This window comes from Anopheles stephensi, chromosome 2 (assembly GCF_013141755.1).
Source record: "Anopheles stephensi strain Indian chromosome 2, UCI_ANSTEP_V1.0, whole genome shotgun sequence".
NCBI classification, from domain to species: Eukaryota; Metazoa; Arthropoda; class Insecta; order Diptera; family Culicidae; genus Anopheles; species Anopheles stephensi.
In genome coordinates, this window is record NC_050202.1 from 55093160 (window position 1) to 55117054 (window position 23895).

At 44.1% G+C, this 23895-nt stretch overlaps 1 protein-coding gene across 12 annotated transcripts; it reads right to left on the reverse strand.

Annotated features, from left to right (window-relative positions):
• Positions 1–128: 128 nt before the first annotated feature.
• LOC118502819 (extended synaptotagmin-2) lies at positions 129–23694 on the reverse strand. Of its 12 annotated transcripts, none has more exons than XM_036035475.1 (12): positions 19097–19190; positions 15913–16087; positions 15138–15549; positions 10269–10310; positions 10025–10165; positions 9539–9949; positions 8942–9112; positions 5918–6015; positions 3800–3848; positions 3138–3314; positions 2039–3067; positions 129–1976 (listed from the first exon to the last, which is right to left on the reverse strand). In XM_036035475.1, exons 2-12 carry the CDS (start codon positions 15915–15917, stop codon positions 1887–1889), a joined length of 2625 nt encoding a protein of 874 aa, XP_035891368.1. In that variant the 5' UTR covers positions 15918–16087; positions 19097–19190; the 3' UTR covers positions 129–1886. The 12 variants fall into 12 exon arrangements, with proteins under 12 accessions (XP_035891368.1, XP_035891366.1, XP_035891367.1 ...); XM_036035473.1 differs by having other exon boundaries at positions 19013–19151; XM_036035474.1 differs by lacking the exon at positions 19097–19190 and adding an exon at positions 18846–19006.
• Between the last annotated feature and the right edge of the window lie 201 nt (positions 23695–23895).

Genomic DNA, 23895 nt, shown 5'->3' on the forward strand with positions numbered 1-23895 from the left:
GTAGTGCATTTGAATATTTTGTTACCTTTTTAGGGAAGAGGTTGTTCCAAACCTTAAAACAACCCAGCCAACGGGTCAAAGTACACCGCCCGGTGAGTTTAAACGTGTCAAGATAAAACGAACCACGGTAAACTGTTAAACTTAAGGTTTATTATTCTATCAATCATGATGTTTCTTCAGCATGCGATGAAGCGAGATTTACACTAAATGAAGGGCTTTATTATCTCTTCTAGAAAGCGGCTAAACAGCTTAGTACTTCAACGGACCACGTGTCGGAGCCATTCAAACTTTTCAGGTTTTTCATCTTTAAAATGAATTTTGTTTTCTAAAAATTTGAATTTTTTACTGAATAATCACAAGCAACGTGCGCCGATTGTAAGTCATAGGTGCAGTTTTTCCTCTTTTTTTTTTCAAGGGAGAACTCTTATGTAGAAAAAGGCTTGCTTTCTCACTCGTTTTGTAATGTTACTACGCGAATCGGATTTTATGTGTAAAAGCTGATGAAAAATGGACTTTGCCGGATCTATCTCATCTCCTGTGCAGACCCCCCCAAGGCATGTGGATTGATAGTACTGTGTGCGCAGGCTCTACAGAGTAAGCTCAAGCTCTCGCTACAAATCTATAAGCTCTGTGTAAAGTGTTTGTTTTATATTGATTTAGATGTTTGCTTTACCATGTCTGTGTATATTTGTTTGGATTGTTTCTGTTTCATCTTCCTTGCGTCAAGCCCGACGATGCCGTCGGATCAAAAGTACAACGAATGGACGTATCTGTTCTAGCGGTACATGTGCATGTGCATCATATTACTTATACTAAGGTGTGTTGTGTATCGTGACAAAGTAATATTTACACACCGTGGACATCGCGGGTTTTTTTTGCAGCCTAACGATGACAGCAAACAATCACTCAACCCTCGCGGTCTCTTGCGGCACTTTGGCCCGGATTGCCAGGTGATCCAACACCGCATCACCGCATTAGCAACAGCACAACAGGCTTGTGCCGCTTGCCGCTTGGATAAATAGAGTTCCTCTACGAACCTCGCATCACTACCCCGTGCCGAAGCAGTGAGCGCTGATAATTGACACATTTTGGAGACAACTTTCGTTCGGTTTCGGATCTCTGCCCTGCGATATGGGCAGAATGATGGGAAATCCGTTTGAAGGGCTTTAAGCTATAGCTTCGACTAAAAGCATGTCTACTTCTAGCTAGGGAATTGATTTGTTTTTTACATGGAAATGCCTGATTCAGTGGGTGATACTGCACCGAAGAAGTTCAAACAATAAGCCGCGTGCTAGAGTTTTTCAAACGCCCCTTAGTCACGAGCTCCACCAGGACGTTTTCACTGCCATTAAGATCGGTTTGCAAAATATAATCCGTTTATAGGTATGCTGTATTTTCATGTTCCTACTACATCTGCGCAATCATAAGCTACGGAGCGTATGCTGATTGTTAGCTTTGCCTTATCGATAAAACACCCAACACGTTAAACGATCGCTTATAGCATTATACTTGTTCGTTTTTCTTTTCCATTTCTGTGCTCCAATATAAAAGTCTGTGCGAGCTGGACTTCCACCTTAAACTCTATCTCTATATAAAACATTAAACAAACAGACAAATTAAAACACAAACAGCTTCTTCAGCTTCGTCCAGCTTCACTGCCAAATTACTTTGATTCATTGTTTCACTGCAACACAAAAATATCGTTACCCCCTAGCAGCCATCGGTTGATTCGTGTGCTCGATTCAAAATGCTCAACTACGCGCTATGCTGCCCTTACAATAGTTCCGCTAGGCAGGCATCACAATAAAATGCACCTCCAACTTAATGCACCAATGCAGATAATAGCTCGGGGCGCGGCGATGTGCTCCATCAATGTGGCAGGATCTTTACTCGAACTTTGATTCCGGCAGCAGATCGTACCAAGCCTTGATGCCCTGTCCGCTCGCAATGTCCGGATCGTTGAGGGTGAGTTTTTGCTGGAGAAAAATTGAGGAATCAGTACAAAGTTCGTTCCTCAGGGGGTTGTAGATATACTAACCATTCCAATGACGGGACTGCCAAAGAATCCTTTCTGCGTACACACCGTCACCTCGAGCTCCGAGTTCACCAGCTCCGCATTGGAGATGATGTACTCGAACGTGGTGTCAAACACGGGATCACAATTATCCTTCACCACATTCGTCTTGCGCTTGGATTCCTTCGACCGGCCCGGCAACAGATACAGCTTCACGTACGGATCCGGAATGTTGTTAGGATCTTTCAGCGGAATATTGTTAATCTTGTGCACGATGATGAGCAACCGCTGGCGCTGCACACTGTAGGCCACCGTCAGCTGGATGCGTCCCAGACCGGCCGATCCGGCTGACGAGGTGGTGCTCGGACTGCGCCGCAACAGTTCCGTACCACCGTCGCTGAGATTCGGACTGCGTGGTGGCGTCGCCATCATGACCGTGTTCAACGTCGACACGACGAACGGTTCCTCCTGGATCGACATCTGTTCCATAATGGCCGAAGTGGTAGATTTGCGTGAGTCCTGCTTCCGGACGCTGCCCTGGTGGGAGAGGGCCGCCGCTTCCGCTGCATTCGAATCTGCAACCGATTGTTGCTGTTGCAAAGCACCGCTAGCGGATTGCGAACCGTGCGAATTGGACGTACGGATGGAGCTGGTGCGTGAAAGTACACTGTCCGCTTCGGGTGACGGTGCTTTGTCGGGCGTTGTGGCCACAGCCTCCTGCTCTCGGTAGCGCTTCAGTACGCGCAACGACAGTGACATGAGGATCTTCGATTCCGGTCCCGACTTTTGCAGCTGGAACGGTTGTGACATGATCTCGAGATTTTTCTTCTCCATCAGCGCGCTCAGGATGTACGTCAGCTGCCCGATCGTGTTGCCCGTCTTCTGATCGATCACCTTCAGCTGGAGCGTATCGTTGTCCGGGTTGCCCACCAGGAAGGTGAAACCTTGCTCCCAAACGGGCGCATCCGTGCGCATCTGTACCGAGGTTTGCTCGTTCTTTTTACCCACCGACAGGACGAGGTATGGGTCGGGCTGTGATTGTTGACGTGCTTGCTACAAAGCGAAAGAGTAAAATCGATAAACATTCTCAAACATTCAATTATCCGCGGTACGAATGGCTTACTGGGAGGTTCTTAGCCGAATCGATGAATACGGTTAGCAGAGCAGTGCTCATGGAGGTTACGCGCAGGTGTTGCGTCTCTTCCAGTGCTTGCTTCAGATCAGCCTTGTCCGAGCTCAGTTTGAACCATGTCATGCGTAGATGCACCAGTCCATGCTTGGCCTGTTCCAATGTCAGCCACTGTTGATGAGAAAATGTGGACAATTTGTTAGTATTAGAATTTGCAGATCAGTCGATATGTGTGAGAGGACTTAGGCTTCATTTTACTTCATTTTTATTTGATAATTTGGGTTTTGTCTAGAGTATCCGCTCAACAATTTGTTTGGTATCAGGTAGCTTATTAAAAAGGAAATGCCTTAACTTCAAGCTAGCTTAATCTTATTCATTGAGAAATTTAAAAAAAATAGTACAATGTAGAACTTTACAATTAGGAATTTAAATTCACACAAAAATCTACAACGAAACTCTACCTAAATTGCTATAATATTCTGAGACCTATACGAAAAAATATATAAATATTTTAAATACCAGTCAATATAGAACAGAAGAACACCCAAGATGAGTGTTGATGTAATCAAGAACTACTACCTCTTCACAGTTTATCAGAAAGCAAGTCTAATTTATTTTAGAAGCTCTGTCGTGTTTGACAACCCTGGAACACTCACCGTATCGATTTCACCGTTCTTGGTAACGCTGCTGATTTCCACAGTAGCTCTGCGCGCCCGTCGGAAGTAACAAAAACACGTCGCGAACACATTTGAGAAGGTACAAAAAAGTGTATATTATTAACTGTTTCCTAACTTGCAATCAAGAAAGGTACCACTTAAGTGTAAAACTGTTAAGCAATAATCATGCAAAAGTAGTACATGATAGGTTAGTTGATGCGTTAAGTGTTTGTAAAGAATCATCGATATTGGCAAATGGGAATATGGGCCAAAAAGGGTATTTTTAAATTGGGAAAAAACCATCACAGCAAGAAACAGAAACAGAAAGGAAAGAAATACAAAATACATGCAAGTAGAGCAAAAAGGAAAACAGATAAACGTTTAGTTAGAAAATAAACCAAAAGCATCCATATTTAGCAAAGAAATGTGAAAGTAGTACAACAAGTAGACAATAGCGCTTAGCAATCAATAGAATGGATAAGTTATGAAAAAGAAGGGAAAGGTAATAGAAAAACGATAGGAAAAATATATTTTTTTAAATAAAATAGCTTCCAAATTGACTAATGAATGATCCACAATTAAAACACAGATAACAACATTGACAATAAAAATGGACCCAGATGAAAACGAGCAGAGATGCCCAAGCAAGATGATACAACAAATCGGAGCAAGTAAGGAAACGAGCGTATGAGCGTATGAGCAGAGAGCCGTGGGCCCACGACTAGAGGTAAAATGCGGCGACATGGCGGGATGGACGAAAGAATTGCATAGAAGAGAGATAGGTGGGATGCAAATATAAGGGTTGAATATTGATTGATTGATAGCAGTATAGGCCGATCGGAGAAGAAATGAATAGTATTGCTTTGCGAAAATGGTGCTTTGGTATTTGCTTTGCGAACCTTCCTAGTGGGTCGTGGTCACCGGTTCGATCCCAGTCGAACAACTTTATGCCAATCAACGTTTGATGCGTAACGTCAACACAGGCCTGTCAACCACCCACCAACCCCGGGTGGTGGGGGGGGGAGAAGGATTTGTCGGTCGGTTAGTGCGTTGATGATGGGTTTTAGTTTTGGGCCGGGTTTATGTTTTGGGATGAGTCGGTTAGCGTCCAGCGAGCGAATCGGATGTAGTTAGGATATTGGTAGGAGAATGGGATAGAGGATGTTAACAGAGATAGTCGGTACGGTTCGTGTTTGGTGGTGCAAAACCACATTTGCAGTAGCAGCCAGACAGATGGTGGAAAACGCACACGGACAATGTCACGGGACAATCGAGAAGCGCACGGGAGGTAAAAAAACGGAACGAGAAGAACGAGAAAAGAGAGAACAATATTTTGGTTAGTGATGTTAGCGGGAAACATGACAGGTTTCGATTCGATTAGTATCGCTGCTAGTATATATTGCTGCCTAGTGAAATTCCGATCTATTCCTTCAACTCGACGATCGTGAGTGCTCGAGGATCTTCTGTGATTTTAATGTATGTATAATACATAGAAAAATTTGCTCTGGAACTCGCATCAGCTCAAGTTGTTTCGCCACCAATTCGGGGACGATTTGTTTCGTCAAACTAATCAAATAAAAAAATCGTGCGTACAGCGTGTCTGTATAGTGCGTGTTTATTTACAGTAGAATCTCACACACGGTGCATACACATCAGCCGAGATAGTGGGAGAGAGCTTTGATGGAAGCTAAAGCTCACTAGCTTGATGATGGAACGGAGTCTCCTTCGACACAGGAGTATGTACACAAGAAGATGGGCAAGCCGGTAAAGAAGAGGCGATAATGGTGGTCAGTAGTGGTCCGGGTGAAAAAGTGTTTCAAACTCCACGATTAATTTTCCTGCCGTTCAAACTGCCCTGTACAACGTTAGATGGATGAAGATGGCACGGACGATTCTGGCTCTGGCAACGGCAGTAATAACAGGGCAAGCACTCAACAAACGCAATTGTAACGAAAACATGTACAGAACACAAACACCGTCGCAATGAAGTATCGCGCACAGGAAAACACAGCAGAGGATAACAATAGGGTGAAATATGAACAAACAAAAACGAGAAACAAGAGAAAAAAAACGAAACCAAACAGAAGCAAACTACAGGAAGAAAAAAATCATCACCACCTGCCAAGGAAATCGTCGTTCTGTACCCCGGGGAAACCCGGATCCCAATCCCACAGGTTGAGTTCAATCTCTTGCCTAAGGATGGCATTGACTTCAGCCTAGAAAATTAGACTTTGATTAGGTTTTCCTTCTTTTTTCCCCCCCAATTCCTGTCCCACAATATCCCGACTTCTAGCCTTCGAACTTCGGCCTTCGGACACGGTGGGCTACTATTAACTCAGCGGAATATAAAACTGTTCGCTATAACACTGTTCGATGACTTCTCTGCATAATGGGCACCGAGTGAGATGGCGTAAACGATTGCGGTACGAAGCATTATGGTCAGCTAACAGTAGCAGCACGAACAACGAACAATGTGGCTTACAAAAACGCCTGCACCAGCACGTACCAAAAGCGGAAGAACGACAGCTAGAGCAAAAGGCGAACATCAACAAACTACTACACGGTAATGGCAGGCAAGGCGTTGGGGCAAGGCGCGCATTCCTTACTTTGGATGCCATCACTTTTCACTTCAAACTTAACAAACAAAAAAAACCGGAACACTAACGGAAACGGAACATTGAAAAACACAAACCGAAACACACATTGAGAATAAAATGTACCGAAAGCAATTAAAACTGCAAACATGTTGTTGATGGTCGGGTTAGGAGGTTGTCATAAGAAGTTAATCATAAATGTACATTCAACATAGCACACAGACGAAAAAAAAACAAACTCATACTCAAATTACTGAACTCGGTTAGAACAACATGATGTGTGTGTGTGTGTGTGTGTGTGGAATTATACCCGAAACAACCAAGCGGTTAAGGGACTTGAACTAATAATATGAAATGTGATGTTAGACAACACAAAACCATAAACTCCCCACAGAGCGCGGATGGGCGTACACAAAAAAAAACCAATACAAAATAATAGTTTGACAAACAAATGAAAAAACAGGATAATATGTTAAACAAAAACCACCAGAGAGAGAGAGGGAGAGAGAGAGCGAGTGAGAGAGTCATGGGAAATCATAGTAAACGGAAAATGGGCGGGAAAACAAAACTAGTAAACAACGTATAACGAATTGGCTCACCTTCCCAACAGTTCATCATCGCCGGCGTCCTCATCGTTGATCACGACCTGAAGTGTTTGACCACTTTCCGCGTGGATAAAGGCCTGCAGGTATGGGGTGGGAATTGGTGTTGATCGTTGGGTGGTTTTTTTTTTTTGTTTTTGGAATGTAACAAATCGAAGTTTGGGAGTACTATTGGAGGTTGGGTTGTTATTGGTTCGTACGTATGTTGTGCCAAAGATCCAGGAATCTGTGTGTTCAACCGTATCTGAGTTACAAAAAAACCTGACCCCAAGACTTCAAGATCCTTTAACGGTTTTCCAGCAGTTTGATTTTAATGAACCCTGAACAACTCCCGAAAGGTGCACCGGGGCCACTTCCTTTCACGCCCGCAATGATGCACAAGAGGACGGTGCCTCCCGTAGAGACGTCTGGCATGGATTTTTAGGAGTTTTAAGGGACAGCAAATGTCCACCGGAACGCTAGACGCAAAACGTTCATCACCTTCAACCGTTTCTCACCATTCAACTTCAACCGTTCATCACCTTGTCCTGTCCGGTGCTGCGGTCGAGTGTTCGCGATAAGCACAAGCTAATGGTTGCCCATGCCACCAAAAAATGCTGATGAAAGCAGCAGGATAGCAAACAGCAGCAGCAGCGTGCATGCTCACACAGCATTTTTGTGGAGCATAATTCTTCTGACGAAACTAGTTTAAAATGCTAACCAAACAGAACACTCAGAAAAGTAATTTACCGTGTAGCAGTTTATAGTACAATGGGGTGGAGAGAAAAACACTCGGTGATGCAACGATTAAGTATGAGTCGTTTCGTTATGTAAATCGCAACAAAGAGCATCGATATGGACATTAGTCGCGCTTTACACACTACTCATGCACGACAATCGGCAGCTGGCGGAGTTTGGCAGTGAGACATTCCCGGCGAGATGGATTCCTAGCGTACTAGTGTGGTGCAGAGCAATGAATTCTCCTAGCTACTTGTGCTTGTGTAAAGATGATCTTAGGGAGAGCCTCCATTTTGTTTGATCCGTTTGCGTGAGACGAACAAGATATTTATTGTGTACTTAAAATTATTTTCTATCACAAAAATTGCATAACTGTAGGTGCTTTGTTTTGCTCCCTACGCCTAAAGTTATGCAATTGGTCTTGTCAACAGCTTACTAGCTCGTTATCGGGGTAGGATCTATATTTACAAACGACAAAAAAAAACACATTCTACAACAACTGATCATGCAAATAGCCCACAAATGGATGAGCAGCTTGTGAATACCTAACGCTCATCACGGGGTAACATTAACACAGTTATTCATGCAAATACGAATACGAATTCGCCGGTGGCCCCGATCCATCCGACCAGAGCACCAAACCTTGCGGACGTGCACACTGTACAGCAAAACAACACCAAACAAAACGATCTTCAAACGAAGGAACGGACGACGGCGTGTTAATTGGATTTTGCTGCTGCAGAAAGTTTGGTGGACAAATCGGTCCCAAAGGCCCACAGTGTCCGTCCGATGGACACCTGTCGCATCAGACCGATTTTTGGGTTGAGCCGAGAGCCAAGCAATATTTACGCTACTGATTTACCATAAAGAACTGTGCACCGTGTGTGTGTGTCGATTTATACAGGTGCCACAAATGTAACGGTGGCATACAACGATAACGATGAACTTGCGACAACACCTCCTATACTTAACGCAGCTATGTGGTAATAAGTCCACCCCGAGTCCATGTCACCGGTCTGGAGGGTGGCTTTTGCTTGCCTATTTTCAAACCAGGAGAATCCTCACAGCCCATCTACAAGTCACTGGTCCCCTTTAACATACCGAGCTTGTGTTGACGAATCTTGCTACAAACAAACAACCCCAAGCACGCACCCTTTCCGAGCAGGGCCGGCAACACCGGCCGGCCATGCCGCTAACGTGTCCATTCGCTCGACGTCGAGTCCACTTACCTCGCACCAGTAATCCCACTTCGGGTTGATCGTGTTGTCGATGGTTTGCGTGCGGAACTGCTGTGCGCCGACGGAAATGATGGCGTACGGGTCCGATTTACCCTTGCCAAGCATGCTGATGTCCTTTTTCATGAGGTCCTTAGCCTCAACGACGTGGATCCTTAGTACGCCCTGGTGAGTGCCGAATGAAGATGGGAAAATGGATGGAGGAGTTATTAAATTAACGGCGGTTTGCTTTGGTGTTGGATATTTAAGGGACGAAAGCGTAATTCAATCTTCAAAAATCGTTGAGGACATTTTTTGTTTAACTAAAAACTTATGAGAATTATTTTACACTAAGAAAGAATTTTAGAACACTCGAGTACCAAAAAAAATCCTTGTCCACTAGGACAATTTTGAGAGTGAAAAATTACAAACCATTATTCATTGTTACGACTCTGCACAAGGGTCCAATTCGGCTTAAATAATAAAATCACTCCACCCGTAGGCGACAACGCACGCCGCCCATAAATTGCGTGATTCATCATCCGGGTAATGCCCAGCCATAAAGCTTACTTTCTGGCGGGTGGAAGTAGCTGATTGCGCGGTGAATCTTACCTCGGGTTCGGGCATCTTTAGCGACAGCGCCGGCACACCGTCACTCAGCACGATGGGCAGCTTGTTCGGCAGCACCATGATGGCGGCCACCTGCTCCACGATAATCTTACGCAAAATGTCACTCAACCCCGGCATGTCGAGCAGATCGACCACCCCGACCAGGTTGAAGTCGATGTTCGGATTGTTGAGGAAGAATATCTGCAGCCCACCGATGAGCGGCATCTGGGAGATGAGTGGCTTCATGATGACGCGCACCGTGCCTTGTATCTGGAAGTCCTTGATGCCACCCCGCAGCCCGCTCAGCGCGAAGCTGATATCACAATCGCCGGCGTAGACCAGATCCAGATCCATGATGATTTCGTTGCGCGATACATTCTTATCGTACACCTTAACGCCACCGATCCTTGGAGGCTGTGGGAAAGGACCAACCGTAAGGAAATAAATAAAAACGGATTTGTTTTTTGTAAGAAGCCAAATTCAACCTACAATCGTTCCCAGGATCATACGGTCGAACTTGAACCCATTCAGCTTGTAGGCGGCCATCGCCTGTTGGATGTTCGGTTCGATCGATTCCTTGATGAGATTTTTCGCGTAAAAGTTTGCATTTGGCCACACTTGCTTCAGGATCTGGCGACGCGAATTGAAACGGAAGTGAAACGGAACGAATCAAATTACATTAGTCATCGATACCGGATAACCGCAACCGTAAGACCGTTCTGTCAATATTTACCCTGTTGAGCCATTCGCAGCGCTCTACGTCCGGAAAGAACACCTAATGGAAAGAAAGAAGAAGGGGGACGGAGAAATAAGCAACCTAATGCCCGTGTTCTATTTACTTTATTATTTAGGAACGACTAATGGACATGCTTAAGGAGAGCCGTCTTCGTTGTGGCACTACAACCGCTGGAAGGTATTTGGTCTGGCGTTTGTGTTCTTTTCTTGCTTTTTTTAGGAGGATTGGTCGTATCGGTGGTATTAGTCGTGTCATTTGTAGACTTGTGACTCCATATATTTCTTGTCCAAGTCTTTTTCGCAGAAGAGAACCACTTTTTCCACGAATCAAACGTCAATTTAAAGATAGTTTTATTATTATCTTATGCACGCTTCTGAGATATGGACTCTACCCAAAACTGACAAAACCCTCGTAGTTCGAGTAGAAGATACTGAAAAGGATCATGCGTCGAAGAGCAATGGAGGACAACCGCCACAACCACGAGCTCTATGAACTGTACGACCATCGTCCAGCTAATTATACTGCGGTCGCATGGTCATGTCATGAGAATGACACCGGACGACCCGACCCGCGAAGTCCTGTTGCTCTGTCCACATGGACAGAGGAGACGTGGTAGGCCGAAACTGAGATGAACGACTAGGATAATAGATTGACAAACAACGATGCTACAATGTGAGCGGTTTTGAGGACCTCTGCAGCAGGTCAAGACAGCAAAACGCCTGATAGGTAATTTAATACAGTCCTTAACACAACTATACGAACACCTATTCTCTTTAAGATAAAAGAAGAACTAGAAGAGATAGCTAAACATGATGTTCTAGTAAGTTGCAAAGAATCACAAAACACACATTTTGAAGAAAAAAGTAGAATTTTATAAACAATTTAAATATTGTTAGGCACCTTCAAATTTGCTCCATGTAACATAACCATCCACGAACACCTACGGAACATATTTTGCTCCATTATTATAATGGCTTTAAAAATCATTTTTAAAAAATACAAGTCGCTTAAGACAACCTTTTTGAACTTACATTTATTTTTAAAGTAATTTAGCAAAAGGTTTGGGGTCTCTGTCATACAGTTTTTACGGGAAAGGCACGATTTTTTAATTTTAGCATTTATGATACCGCATGTATTCAATCCAATTTTTTAAATGAAATAAGACCTTTTTGGTAACTTTTTAAACAATGTATTTGTATTGAAGAAGTGACACGCACAAACGGTAGTTAGAAGCGAAGCGGAAAATTTCATTATACCGGACATACATTGCTTTACATGGGTATATAAAATCGATAACATAGGGTAAAAATAAGGCAGTTTTCAGATAGATAAAATGTTACAAAATATTGGAAAAATATAGCAAAATAAAATTGATTGCACGTGTCGGCTAGGAACACTTCTCTACAAAATTATACAATTTTCTTCAAAAGGTGTGTTTGGTATTTCTGTACTATTTACTACAACACCGTGTTTAGCTAACTTTCTTCTTAGTTCTTCTTTTTTTCTTAAAAAAAACAGGTGTTTGTATAGTTGTGTTAAGGACTGTATATTGACCTCCTTAACTTAAAGGAAGATATGTCTGCAAAGTTTCTGAATAATTATGTATTAACACCTGAGTTCATTTAGCATTTAGTTAATTCAAATTTGCCTGAAGAGATATCTGTACATTGATGCAAGTAAAGTTAATAAATTTAGAAACTTACAGGCTCAAAATTCCTTCACTTGGTTTAGTCATAATCCGTCACTGCTGAATTCAATTAAACCTGAACTGTAGAACTCTATAGCTCAAAGATAGACGCTGTGCGATGAATTTGAATCCGAAAGATAAATTCCACCGAACACTTTCCACAGTAAAGCACAACAAAAAAGGGCGCCAACCTTGTCCTGCTGCTCATTCGTCCATCCTTTGAAGTGGCTTCAAGTGCAATGTCATGAGCTGGTGTCATGAAACGCGCCCCAACTAACAACAGCGTGGCCGGGGTCTCACTAACGGCGAGTGTACGACAGGATAACGCCACTTACCGGTGCCAGTGGAGTGGAAAACGATTACCGTCGGCCGGTGTTGCCCAGCGTGAGTGTGTTTTTTCGCTCGTAGTCCCTCACCAGCCAGGTTAGCAGTGGAGGTGGCTGTGTGACATGCGTGTACATTAGCTACCCCCGCCAGTTTAAAGCCCATCCAAATAACACTCCATCCCGGGAGCTGGAGCTTGGGTAGCAGCAAAACAAGCAACCGGATCGTTCGCACGTGGCGAATCATTCCATGTAAATCGACACCGTCGTACTGCTGCTTTTTCCCCGGCTTTTTCCCATTGTTCGATCGATAACGACTCGGCCTCGGCTACATGTGCACGGTGCTCGAGGTTTACTGCAGTAGGAGGCCCCCGAAATGTTTTTGGGTCGAGCTCTGCATACATTAAGCATCGTTCCACCTACGAGTGTACATGCCATGTCCGATGGCAATTGAAGCAAGCAAGGCGCGTACAGGCATGGTACAGCGGCTACGCGACCTACGCTAATCGTGTAGGACCTAATTTGCAGCATCAAGGATTGGGGTTGCAAATATTATTCTTTTGCGGTATAGTTTTAAGCGAGCGTAAGTTAAACAAGCTAAGCTATATCCACATTTAAAAGATGGAAGTGCAGAAGGGCTCAAAATTGAGGAGTTCCTGTACGTACGCCGTTCTGTAGTCACGATGAGTAAGTAATAATTGGAGCAGCATGCTTGGTAGTATAAAGAGCTACGAACGCGAAAATTAATCAGAAATTGTTGATTTTTTTTTGTCCGCTCTCTGCCCAGCTTTTTGATCACTTTCTTTGATACGATATTCCACGTATCGTTGGGAAAAATTGGTCGATCTGTTTGCTCGCGAAGTGAAGTGAGTATTTTTCTTACATGGTTTTTGCTCTTACCGTAAGCTTGCCGGCACGGATAACTTTAAGTGATCAAGACGAGCTTCAAGGGTAAACAAGTGAGCAAAAGCAATAATTATGGATTTGGTGGTCTCCACACGGCAGGACCGGGATTCAAATCCCATCCAGACCGCCTCCCCATACACAGGGCTGACTACCTTTCTACGGGTAAAATTAAGCCACAGAAAGCCAGAAGTGGCAGTTCGAAACCTTCAGAGGTTGTAGAAGAAGAAGAAGATATAATTATGAGCATATACAACAGCATGCAAGTTTGCCACTGACTCAACAACAATGTGGAATGCATAATTAGTCGCCACCAAGTTTAAACCGTGTTTCACAAATGCATACACTTCATGCATTATGAAGAACGGGCATTATTTGGGCAGAGAAAATCACCCACCACGGAGTCACTCACCAGACACACACTTACACACAATCTTTGCCTCGAGGTTTGGTTCACAAGGACCAACCAGGCCCGATTACCGGAATCTTCTCCATACAAAGCTGTGGCTGTTTACACAGGCTGTAAGTTTTTGATAATTAAGACGCCACCTGTCATAACCTTTGGAAACCCCCTTCTAAAGCACGGGCACATGAGCCAAGCAGTTTACGGGCATTAAAGATTCAAAAATACACAGAACCTTGCCACATCTTGCGGGCTGACGATCAACCAACCAACTCGTCCTGCGATCAGGATTGTCCCACTGCTTTCACACGAGCATGCCGTAAGCACTGAGCGAGGGTACTGTTGTCAAACAAAACATTTACACCCGCGGAGGGCACTTACCGTTGTAATGATCTTGCTTTTAAAAATAAATGCCCGACAGCGGGGCAGAACAAGGCACCAAGGTGTACAATGCTTGTTTTTAAGAAGAAAATAGATTCTTCTTCCTCGAAAATATGCTCATGAGGGAGTTAAATTTATCACATCACACTACACAAGTAGCTCAATTAAACAACGTCCCTGTGTGTGTTTTTTTAAATAAATTACTTTCAAGCAAAAAAATACCCAAAATGCACTTGTCAGGTAATTTTTGGCTCCAACAAACGGGTGCAATGAGTACTTATTTTTATCCAAAACGAGTACCCCCATTACGTCCGTATTTGCTACCCCCTTCAACGATCATGAATGTTTTAGGCACGTCAGTCAGTCAGTACCGGTGTGGGCCTGTTGGCTGGGCTGGTTTGATGATGCCATCACTGAAATGCGTCATTTTATTATTAATGAGCTACGGTGGCGCCGCTAGCAATGATGACCCGCCTATTCTGGGCCCGCTGGTTGTTGCCCAATGCATTCAACTGGATGTCGTTAAACTCTAGCTTTGTTTTTAATGCTTAATTTACATTTTATCAGTAGAAACGAAGATGTTTTAAATTTTAACATAAATTTTCCATGATGTTTTTGACGCTTGGAGGACAAGGTATGACATTTGAAAAAAATGCGATACTTTCATTTGAGCATTGCATACATTTAGGCGCCTAACACTTTGTGCTAATATTTGCTAAGCAATTCTTTAGTGTTGTAGTACGCGGAATCCTAGCGATCGTATAAGCTGGGAATCACTTTTATTATTATACAAAACGTGACTCAGATAGTAAACTCTCGAATACACCTCTACTCTGCATCAAGCTGGTGTCATTTCCTCCCAAACATAGCTATTTAATGTTGGATTAAGAGCATCACTGATTCATGATATCACAGCTGGTGTGTGTGCCTTGCGTGTGAAAGCTGTCGTTTTTGGCGTCCAGCGGTTAGATTTATCATGATCGTCACAATCAGCCACCTCGCTAGCTCGCTGTCACGAACCCGGCTAAAATATAGTCCCACCGGGCGTCGAACACCACACCGGTATTTGTGATTGCTCCGGCATGCTGATATATCTCCGACTGGGCAAAAGAGATATCCTTTCCCCTCGAAGACCCCACCCCAATTTTAACGGCTCTTGCAACACTTACCCATGCCGGCAGATCGTGTAGCCGGGCCAGGATGACGTCCTTATCGTTCGCGAGTGCCGATGCCTTCGCCACGCTGCGCCGCGTATCGTTCGTTTTGCGCCAGGATTCACGCGCCACCGAGAGGATCACGGGCGTGATGAGCCACGCCACCGACCAGCCCATGTAGCCGACGAAGTAGATAATGCCGACCGTTACCACCTTCTTCGCGAACGAGTACAGCAGCGACATGATGCTATCGTTCTTCGTTTGGGCCAGCTCGGATGAGTTGGGCGGTGCCGATTCCTTGTCCGGGTTTAGTTCTTTGCTTGCTCCGGCCATGCTGTCCGCTTCGTCCGCTGGCTGCAGCAAACTGTCAACCTCACTGCTGGAAGGTGGATCCGATGATGGATGTTGGTCGGCTGACGGTGAGTCACTGTGGGGGGGGGGGGGGGAGCAGAGAAACGGACATTAGGGGAAACATTAGGCTTGAAGCTGCTGGAGGCTGACATCATGCAGTAAGCATGCAGTGGCTCTCGGAAGAACGTGTTGATAATTAAATTTACAACTTTTTTTTTTACCACGAGCACGATGAAGTAATCCTAATGGCTGTCAGGAAAAAGTGGCTTGTCTATTCATGGTGGAAAGTCTCCTTATTTCCATCTTCATAAACTTTGGAATATGTGCTACAACTTTTAACTTACTAGTTGAAGTTATATCTTCAGCTCTTTTTGGGGCCAAAATGGAGAATCCTGATAATGGTAATACTCCGAAAGGATACTTATGCTACCAGACAAACCTCATTTTTATGCTGCTCTGGCCACTCGTCACAGTCTCTCGCCTCCAGCCTTCTTACTCCACTCCAAGATCTGTCCCAAATATTGCACTCAAAAATATCCGATCGCGTTCTACTTTTTACACTTCACACCCAAACGTCATCCGACGTGCACAATGTTTATTTTCGTTCTACAATTCTGGACCAAATAAAAAAACACACACACACGATAAACACAACCGATCAACAACAACCAAATCTTTTTTTGCCTCTCAACACAAAAAAGCTCCAAAATCCAGTTTCACCCACTCCCACCGATTCCGGTTGCTATTAACCCTCAGAAAACAGTCAGTCTTTCGCGACGAATATCAACGACGACGTACCAAAATTTACGACCGTTCCCGGATTTTGGTACGCCAACTGTTACTGGCGATAACCTCGACGAAAATGATGAAAAATTCGGACACAGACTGGTCGTACGCACGCTAAGAACTGATGAAGCTCTACAACCGGTCTACGAACGATCGTTGAACGGAATCGTTGCTGGCAGCAAACTACCCGCGACTCACACTGTCCGATGAACGTGCGCAACGGTGTTGGTGCGCTTCACGACCCGTATTATGGTTGGCAGTGTGGCCCTGTGTGGCGAATGATATCGCGAGACTCGCACTACGGCGAAATGAAAACAACATCGACGCGGATGACTTCACCGAGCCATGCTTATACGCATACTCGCGAAACACCGGGAGGATCGGTTGCCGGAGTTGGGAGCACATATACATTTTTATTGCTGACCGCGCACGAGCAAATCAGGCGCGGCACGAACAAGTGTTCCGAGGTGGACGATCTGATCTTAACCCTTGTGTGGAGAGTAGAAAATGTAATGAGAGATATTGCTTACAAAAACTAAGTTAACTGAAAACCTATAACTTCACCAAAAGTAGCCATGTCTATGAAGAGGTTTCCAAGCACAATCCAGCAAACGGAAGTAGCATCGTTCCGGCTGACCGCGTCCAGAAGCAGATGGGATGGGTGTAATGCTAAATAATTTGTTTTCTTATACTGTATTCGGTGCCCGATTACGACCAATTGTTTCGATCGTGTTTGAAGGTACTGAGCACCATATGCATAATGGTGCTATCGATAGCAACTTCACTTCACCGGTAAGCAAGCACTCAACGGATTCGCATCGCCCGTATCGCGTCCAAGGTCTGTGAACGAACACCACGAACGGTACGCATAGCTGCAGTTGGGACGATCGTGTTCGCTAAAAATAAACCATGACCAGAATTCTTCTACGCCGATGCGTCCCAAAACCCCATTTCCGAGATATACCGGGAGACGACACTGGTGAGCTTGAGACGTGTCACCTCAGCAGTTGGGTTGGAAGAAAGCATACACACAGGCCTGGCGTGTAATTAGCGCCATTAGAAGGTGACGGAAGTGAGTGATTCCTTAGGACACAACATACTCAGGATTTCAATCATTGCGCTCACGCTCCGGTCGACCGGATCGGATATGATTAATTGTGCTAAAACTGTTTGCGGGAACGAGAGGTTTGGTTGGAGACGCATTGTCAATTCAGCAGCAGTAAATTCTAATAAAAGTAGCTTGAAGGCTACCTGTTAAATTGGTTTGGTTATTTGAAGCTGATTTCATTAGCGGATGAATAAACGCCTAAATGTATGCAATCTGAAGCTCCTAGTGTCACCTGTGGTCCCACACTAACATTATCAATCATTTCATTAGTAAATCCCTTTTTTCTGATAATCCATAATTTCCCATCACTCTAATGACACCCCACAATCAATCAAAACTCGATGACAAACGTTTCATTTACGGTGAGGGTCTTCCATACCATAAAAACCGCAACCCAATTTAGAAAGCTGCTCACAATCAACCGCGCCTGGTCGTACCAATTAGTCTTACTCAATTACCACGGCTTAGCAAAACACTTCCAAGGATCACTTTTACCACCAGCGCACACCTGACACTAATCCGTAGAGTAGCGTATCGTCTGCAAAAAAAAAAAAACAGGGACATGGCAGCAGTACTTCATCTTGCCCGCTGTCGGTGGCAGGGAACAACTTCCAGACACTTTTTCCCTACGCTTGTCCCGGTTTTGTCTGCTCTGTCTGGTGATGGCGCCGTCCGGCTTGTCTGGTTTGAAATCTAATCGATTTTCCACCGTCCGAGGCAGCGAGAGAGAGAGAGAGAGAGCACGAAGCAAGAACAATTCGTTGGCGACATTTTCCTTCTGCACTATTGATCGTCCACCGATGGAAATATGAACCCGATTCACAGACTCTCTACCAATTATTCGAATCGAATCGAAGTGTTTTGAAATACGTAATGAAAGCAGTGAGCGTAGGGTTAATAGGTTTTTTCGATAAACGGTGGTGTGACCTTCGCTGCACTACGCAAAAGATTGCTCCGATCAGGGCCAACTCTCAAGTTTTAAAGCATTGCAATTATAGCACTATTTGGAAAAAAAAAGTTCTTTATCTTCAGTGCGATAACACGCTATTGCTCCACACAAATATTACTTATTCAGGTAACGGCAGGCAAGAATGAGGTGCAGGTGCTGCCTCCGAACCCCGGTAATATAAAGGAATCGATTTTACTTTTCATTGAGCGATAAAATGACTCGCCCTGAATATACAATCAATGAATTCATTCCCTGTTCCCACTATTGCTGGAGAGCTCTTTCTCGTCAGAAAGTTCTACCAAGATAATGACGACATTCTTTATTAACCAAGTTTGGAACAAATGTTGGTCCACGGCACTGATCACATCACGATGACTTCCTCAACCTTTGGCTGCCATTCCAATCTGTTCCGGTTTTACGGCTTCTTCGTTTGACCTTCGTTAGTTTTGGGTCTAGGTTCGCGTATTGCGTATTGCGCCACAATACATCCAAATTTGGACCGCATGCTCTAACCCCCAAGGCATTCTACCTTCACTTTGCTACCGGTTTTGTTGATGGTGCCTCACGAAATTTACGTGATCGTTCTTGTAATGCCGGGCTGGGGAATGATGCTTGTCTGTTGGTCTTGCGGGAAGCATCAAACCACATGAAACATTCACACACACACACACACACACACGGAATAATAAAACGCACCACCGAAACAAATCAAAACAAATCTAAATGTCCAAAGACTACTCTTTGTTGCCACTAAACACCGCAAACCGTTTAAATGATTACTTCTGATACGACACAAGATCCACAACGCAACCACAGCGGTGGAGTTCCCTGTTCTGACTGACAAAAACAGAGACACCGCTCGAAACTCATAATTCGTGTCAGTAGGGGTTTGTGTTTTTTTGTTTTATGTAGTCGCTTCAACCATCCCCCAATGCCGAAGACTTCACGCATACACCAACCATCCAGCTGGCTCTCCAGCCCGAATCGATTGTTTTCTGCGGCATTTGGTGTGCATTATGTCATCTTACACACAGAACGCAACAATCTTTTTGCCATCGTTACTTTGCTTCGGAAGGGGGCGAACCCTCCAGCTCTCCAGCTGCTGACCTTCGGTGGGGAGGGGTGACTTTTGCTTGTAGTTGTGCGATCGCGACGATTCGCGTGGCCCTTGCAGTTCTCCCACCTGTACGTTGGAGCAGCAAAGTGCATCGCAAACCGGCATCCCACCCAGATGGGGCAGCTGTATGATGTCATCGTGGAGCCGGCATTGGTCTGACAGTGGGGGGGGGGGGGGGGGGGGTGGGTTAAAACTGATTCACATACGCTTGAAGCAATAAATTGGACATTGAGCAAAAGCAAAAATGCCAGTCTCAGAGTCACACAAACACACTGGGGGGAAAGAGTTGTAGAACAAGAAATGCCAACGCGGTACAAAAATGTTGCCACAGCAGCAGCAACACCTGTCCGTCAGACGGAAATGTTCCTCAGAAAATGCTCTTTTCCTGGCTAAACGTTGATTGAGTTGTAACCAAGCATCAGTCTTCTCGCGGGATCTCTGGGACCCAAAATTTGATGTACCTCAGGAAACGGATTGCCTTCCTGTCCTTGGCAGCCCACGTGCTGTGACGCTTTCCAAACAGGTTTCCTTCCGGACGCTGTTCAAATGAGTTTCAGATTTTCATTATTCATACACACCAGTGAAACAGTCGCTCAAATGAACAATACAATTTCCGGCGTACAGGGTCGAGAAAAAAAGCAACGCGGGCAAATTATAAACCCGTGTCATGCGTCCGTTCGCTCCGTCAACCGGTAGACACAGGCTCTTGTGTGACTTTCGTGTTGATGTTTTCGTTCCAATTATATGCTCTTGAATCCTGGGATACCATTTCACTGTCATACTCACCGACCTATCTCTTGTTGTTTCTTGCCTTCTTGTTGCTACAATCGAGCGAAGCACAATGAGGATAATTCATTCACAGAAAGAAGCTTTTCTTCTCGCTACAATAAAGCATCATTATAATTTTACAGGTTTCGTGGAGAAGCTAGGTCCAAACTACCAAAGTTAGTTGGTGAAAGGAGAAAAGGTGGAGGGATTGGTTTGTTTGTTTGATTTGAAAATGTACTTCAGTAGTAAAGCATTTTCAAATAAAGATGAGCAACAGGACAGTAACGGACAACAGAATAGGACTAATTCTATATACGATTTTTAATTTATTGCTTTTGATATTTCGACTATGTATAATCAAACCAACATTTGGCAAAAAACATTCTCAACATCTTAACTTTATTTATCTTCTTTTTTTTTTTGTTCAAAACTTAATAAATGAAAAAATAAATATTTAAAAAAAAACTAATAATACGGTCAGGCCGTTCCTATCGAATACAAAAAAAAATTAATAATAAAACGCAAATAAAGTGACTAACATTTACCTTAACAAAATCAAACTTTTCCAGCTAAACTGCATTAAAGTTGAAATTTGTTGTCAGAATTTTAAATTCAGAGCATCTTCTTCTTCTTCGGTGGCACTACAATCTCGAAAGGTTTCGGCCAGCCATTTCTGGCTCTCTGTGCCTTCATTCTACCCGTAGCAAAGTAGTCAGCCCTGCGTACGGGGAGACGGTCTGGATGGGATTTGATCCCCGGTCCTGCCGTGTGAAGACCGGCGCCGTTGTCGCCTTGACCACCGGACCGCCGCTTAGTCTTATCTTATTGTATGGTATATTTTTTACCATTGAACATGAAAAACTACATAAAGAACTTATAATCAATTTTTCGATCTGGATCTAATGATTGGATAATTTTCCCAGCATCTTAATAACAATTGTACAACCCTTAACAAAACCCTAAAAAAAAATTAAAAATTTGGATTTAAAAAAATTACCTAGTCTTAATTTATTCTCCATCACTGTACATACTCATATTCATTCATATAAGTCCTTAGACTATTGGAATTAATCACTAGTTTGATTGCCAAAACCGATGTTGATAAAGCAATCGCCATTCCAATCCCAAACAGGACACATAACAAATGGGAAAACACTTATCACCTGCCACGCCGTCGAGTCTCATGAGGGAAACCAAAACCCGACCGAAGACTCGATCATCCGCACTGGAAGATGATGATGTGTGATAAAATATGTTCCAAACATTTTTGGTACGCACGCACGAACGACCACCGAGAAGAACATGGACATTAGTCTCCATAAGGTTTACAGCAGAAACCGGGCGAAAGGTCAACAATGTCGACACACACACACGACACTTATTACACTCCCACTCTAGCAATACTCTCATTTGCAATTCCAAAGGGAAACACAAACTAACGAAAGATATTTTTGAACTAAGTACTTATAGCGAAGAACTTTAGTAGCTTCACACACCAAAAAACTTGACAATTAATTAACACAAAGTTTAAGCAAAATTGTTAAGCTACTAAGCAATTAGGCAGCGCTGCATGTATGCTTTCTAGCTTTGCTTAAAGATTGCAAGGGGGTTTATGTTTAACTTTCCCCATCTGCTGACATGCGGGGGTTTACACGTGGACTTACAATTTCCATGCTGCTGCTGCCTAGTCTCTAGTGCAGAAGCATCTGTTATTCATCTCGCACACCGATCCACCCTAATTCTGCTTAATTTGCTCGTGAGGAAAGTTTTTTTTCCTCCTACCTGTACGGCCAGAGCCCGTTTCTAGCCCGTAAAACCCAACACATCTACCGGGGCAAGCAGTGGGTGCGAGATACGCCCGAAAGTATGCAACCGGTGTGACAAGTGCACTTTTTGTTACAGAAGGAAGTGGGTAAGCATTTTAGCGAAAAAAATATTTCCAATTTCAATTGTGAGTCACATTAATTAACCTCAATACCTGACACACACACACACACAACATCATAGCAAGCATTAGTTCTATTTACTAAACGAAAGTTCAACTTCCCAAAGTAACCACCTTGAAGACGGGCGCCACCTTGAGCTTAGTTCTTCCGGCGGTCAGTCAAGCTATATTTTTTGTTGTATCGTCGTTGGTCTTTTTTTAGGCAAGCGCTTTAATAACGACCCATTCTCACGGAACAATCAACGGAGTGACAGAAACATTCGATCCGATAAAAATACGGTTATCAATTAGGGCAGGGTAAAGGTCAGGCACCGAGCGGCATTAATTGATATTATTCTAATAAAGCTGCTCATTAGTTTTACTTGCTCGGTGGGGGGGGGGGTCGAGTTTCGCTCAAAAATCAATGCTTCAAAGTAGTTATCAAATATTGCTGGAACGGTACACGGTGCATACGGTTATCACGTATCTTTCAATTATCCAGCCATCTAATCTACCCATCATCGTCGAGAAATTAACAGCCCACACGGAGTTAACCGGCAGCAATGTGGAGTATAATAATCTACTTCGGTACATTTTATCTTGTTGCCCAGCTGGTCATAAGTTAAGCAATCCTCGCTCAGTAAATCAGTAAAGGTGCAATGCCTTCAATAGCTCCAGGACCATAGGGGATTTGTCGATTTTCTACCTCATGTTTGTAGCTCAAAGAAATTAATTTATAGCGATGCTTCGACAACGGTCTTCTAATGTCGCTATCAAGGCTCACTATCAGAGTCGCCCTTGACCCTTACACTTCATACAACACTGGCGACCACAGTAATGCAAACAAAAGTACTAGACACATGTTGATAAGCGGCAGCTCTCAGCAGCATCTACACCTCTACATGCCTGCACTACTGTTATTACTTGACAAATGACGAATCATCTTACCGTTTCAGTAACAGGCTTCCTCCGTTTTGTAGCTGCCTATATCTTATCAATTTCTCTGATCCAATCGCACGTGCTGGTGTGCGTTCCCGGGGAAATCTCTGTTCCGGGTTGCACCTGACAAAGCGACTGCACTCTCCGCCCAGTGGCCTAACTTCACACTCTTGGTGACATACTTTTTTCGCACTATGACCCTTGCACCCCTGCACACAAGCAAACACTTCACCACACCATGCTACGGAAACGCTAATAAGCTTAGCAAATAAACATTCCACTCGAAGCTCTCGCCACACCAGCACACTCGGTACACTCGTGCAGGGAATCGGGGACGAAATCGTAGAGTGGCGTAATCTAAGGCGTTAAAGCTCACAAACCGCACAAACCGTGTAGAACTCTTGATTTGGTAGCCGACGAGCTAAATGGCTGCACGGCACAACGAAAGGACACTTTGTCACTGGTTTAGTCGACAGCCCAGCTGGATAGCACAGGCTCACGAGATGGTTGGGGATCCCCACCTTGATGGGGGGGGATTGATGTTATTATAGGCCACCTTATAGTACGACCTTCACTCGGGGAACGCACTGCTCACGCACGTCCGGCCGAAAACGTGTTTCGCTCGCGAATGCGGTTGATGCGCGAAGTCACGAGGGTACTCGTGTGCTAGCTTACGCACAATGGGCCAGCCAGGGCACAGAATGGAGCCCTACAAACTATTTCTAAAAAATGATAGTAAAATATGTTCAACAATTTATACAAATCAATGGTTTACTATACCCGTCTGTATAATATTGTATTGTGTGAGTGAATCGTAAGCGCCTAAATGTA

Coding starts and splice junctions, on each gene's coding strand:
- LOC118502819 (XM_036035475.1), bottom strand. Junction 3,315..3,799: donor AGAACGGTGAAATCGATACG/GTGAGTGTTCCA, acceptor TCTCATCAACAG/TGGCTGACATTGGAACAGGC. Junction 1,977..2,038: donor GCAGTCCCGTCATTGGAATG/GTTAGTATATCT, acceptor ATTTTTCTCCAG/CAAAAACTCACCCTCAACGA.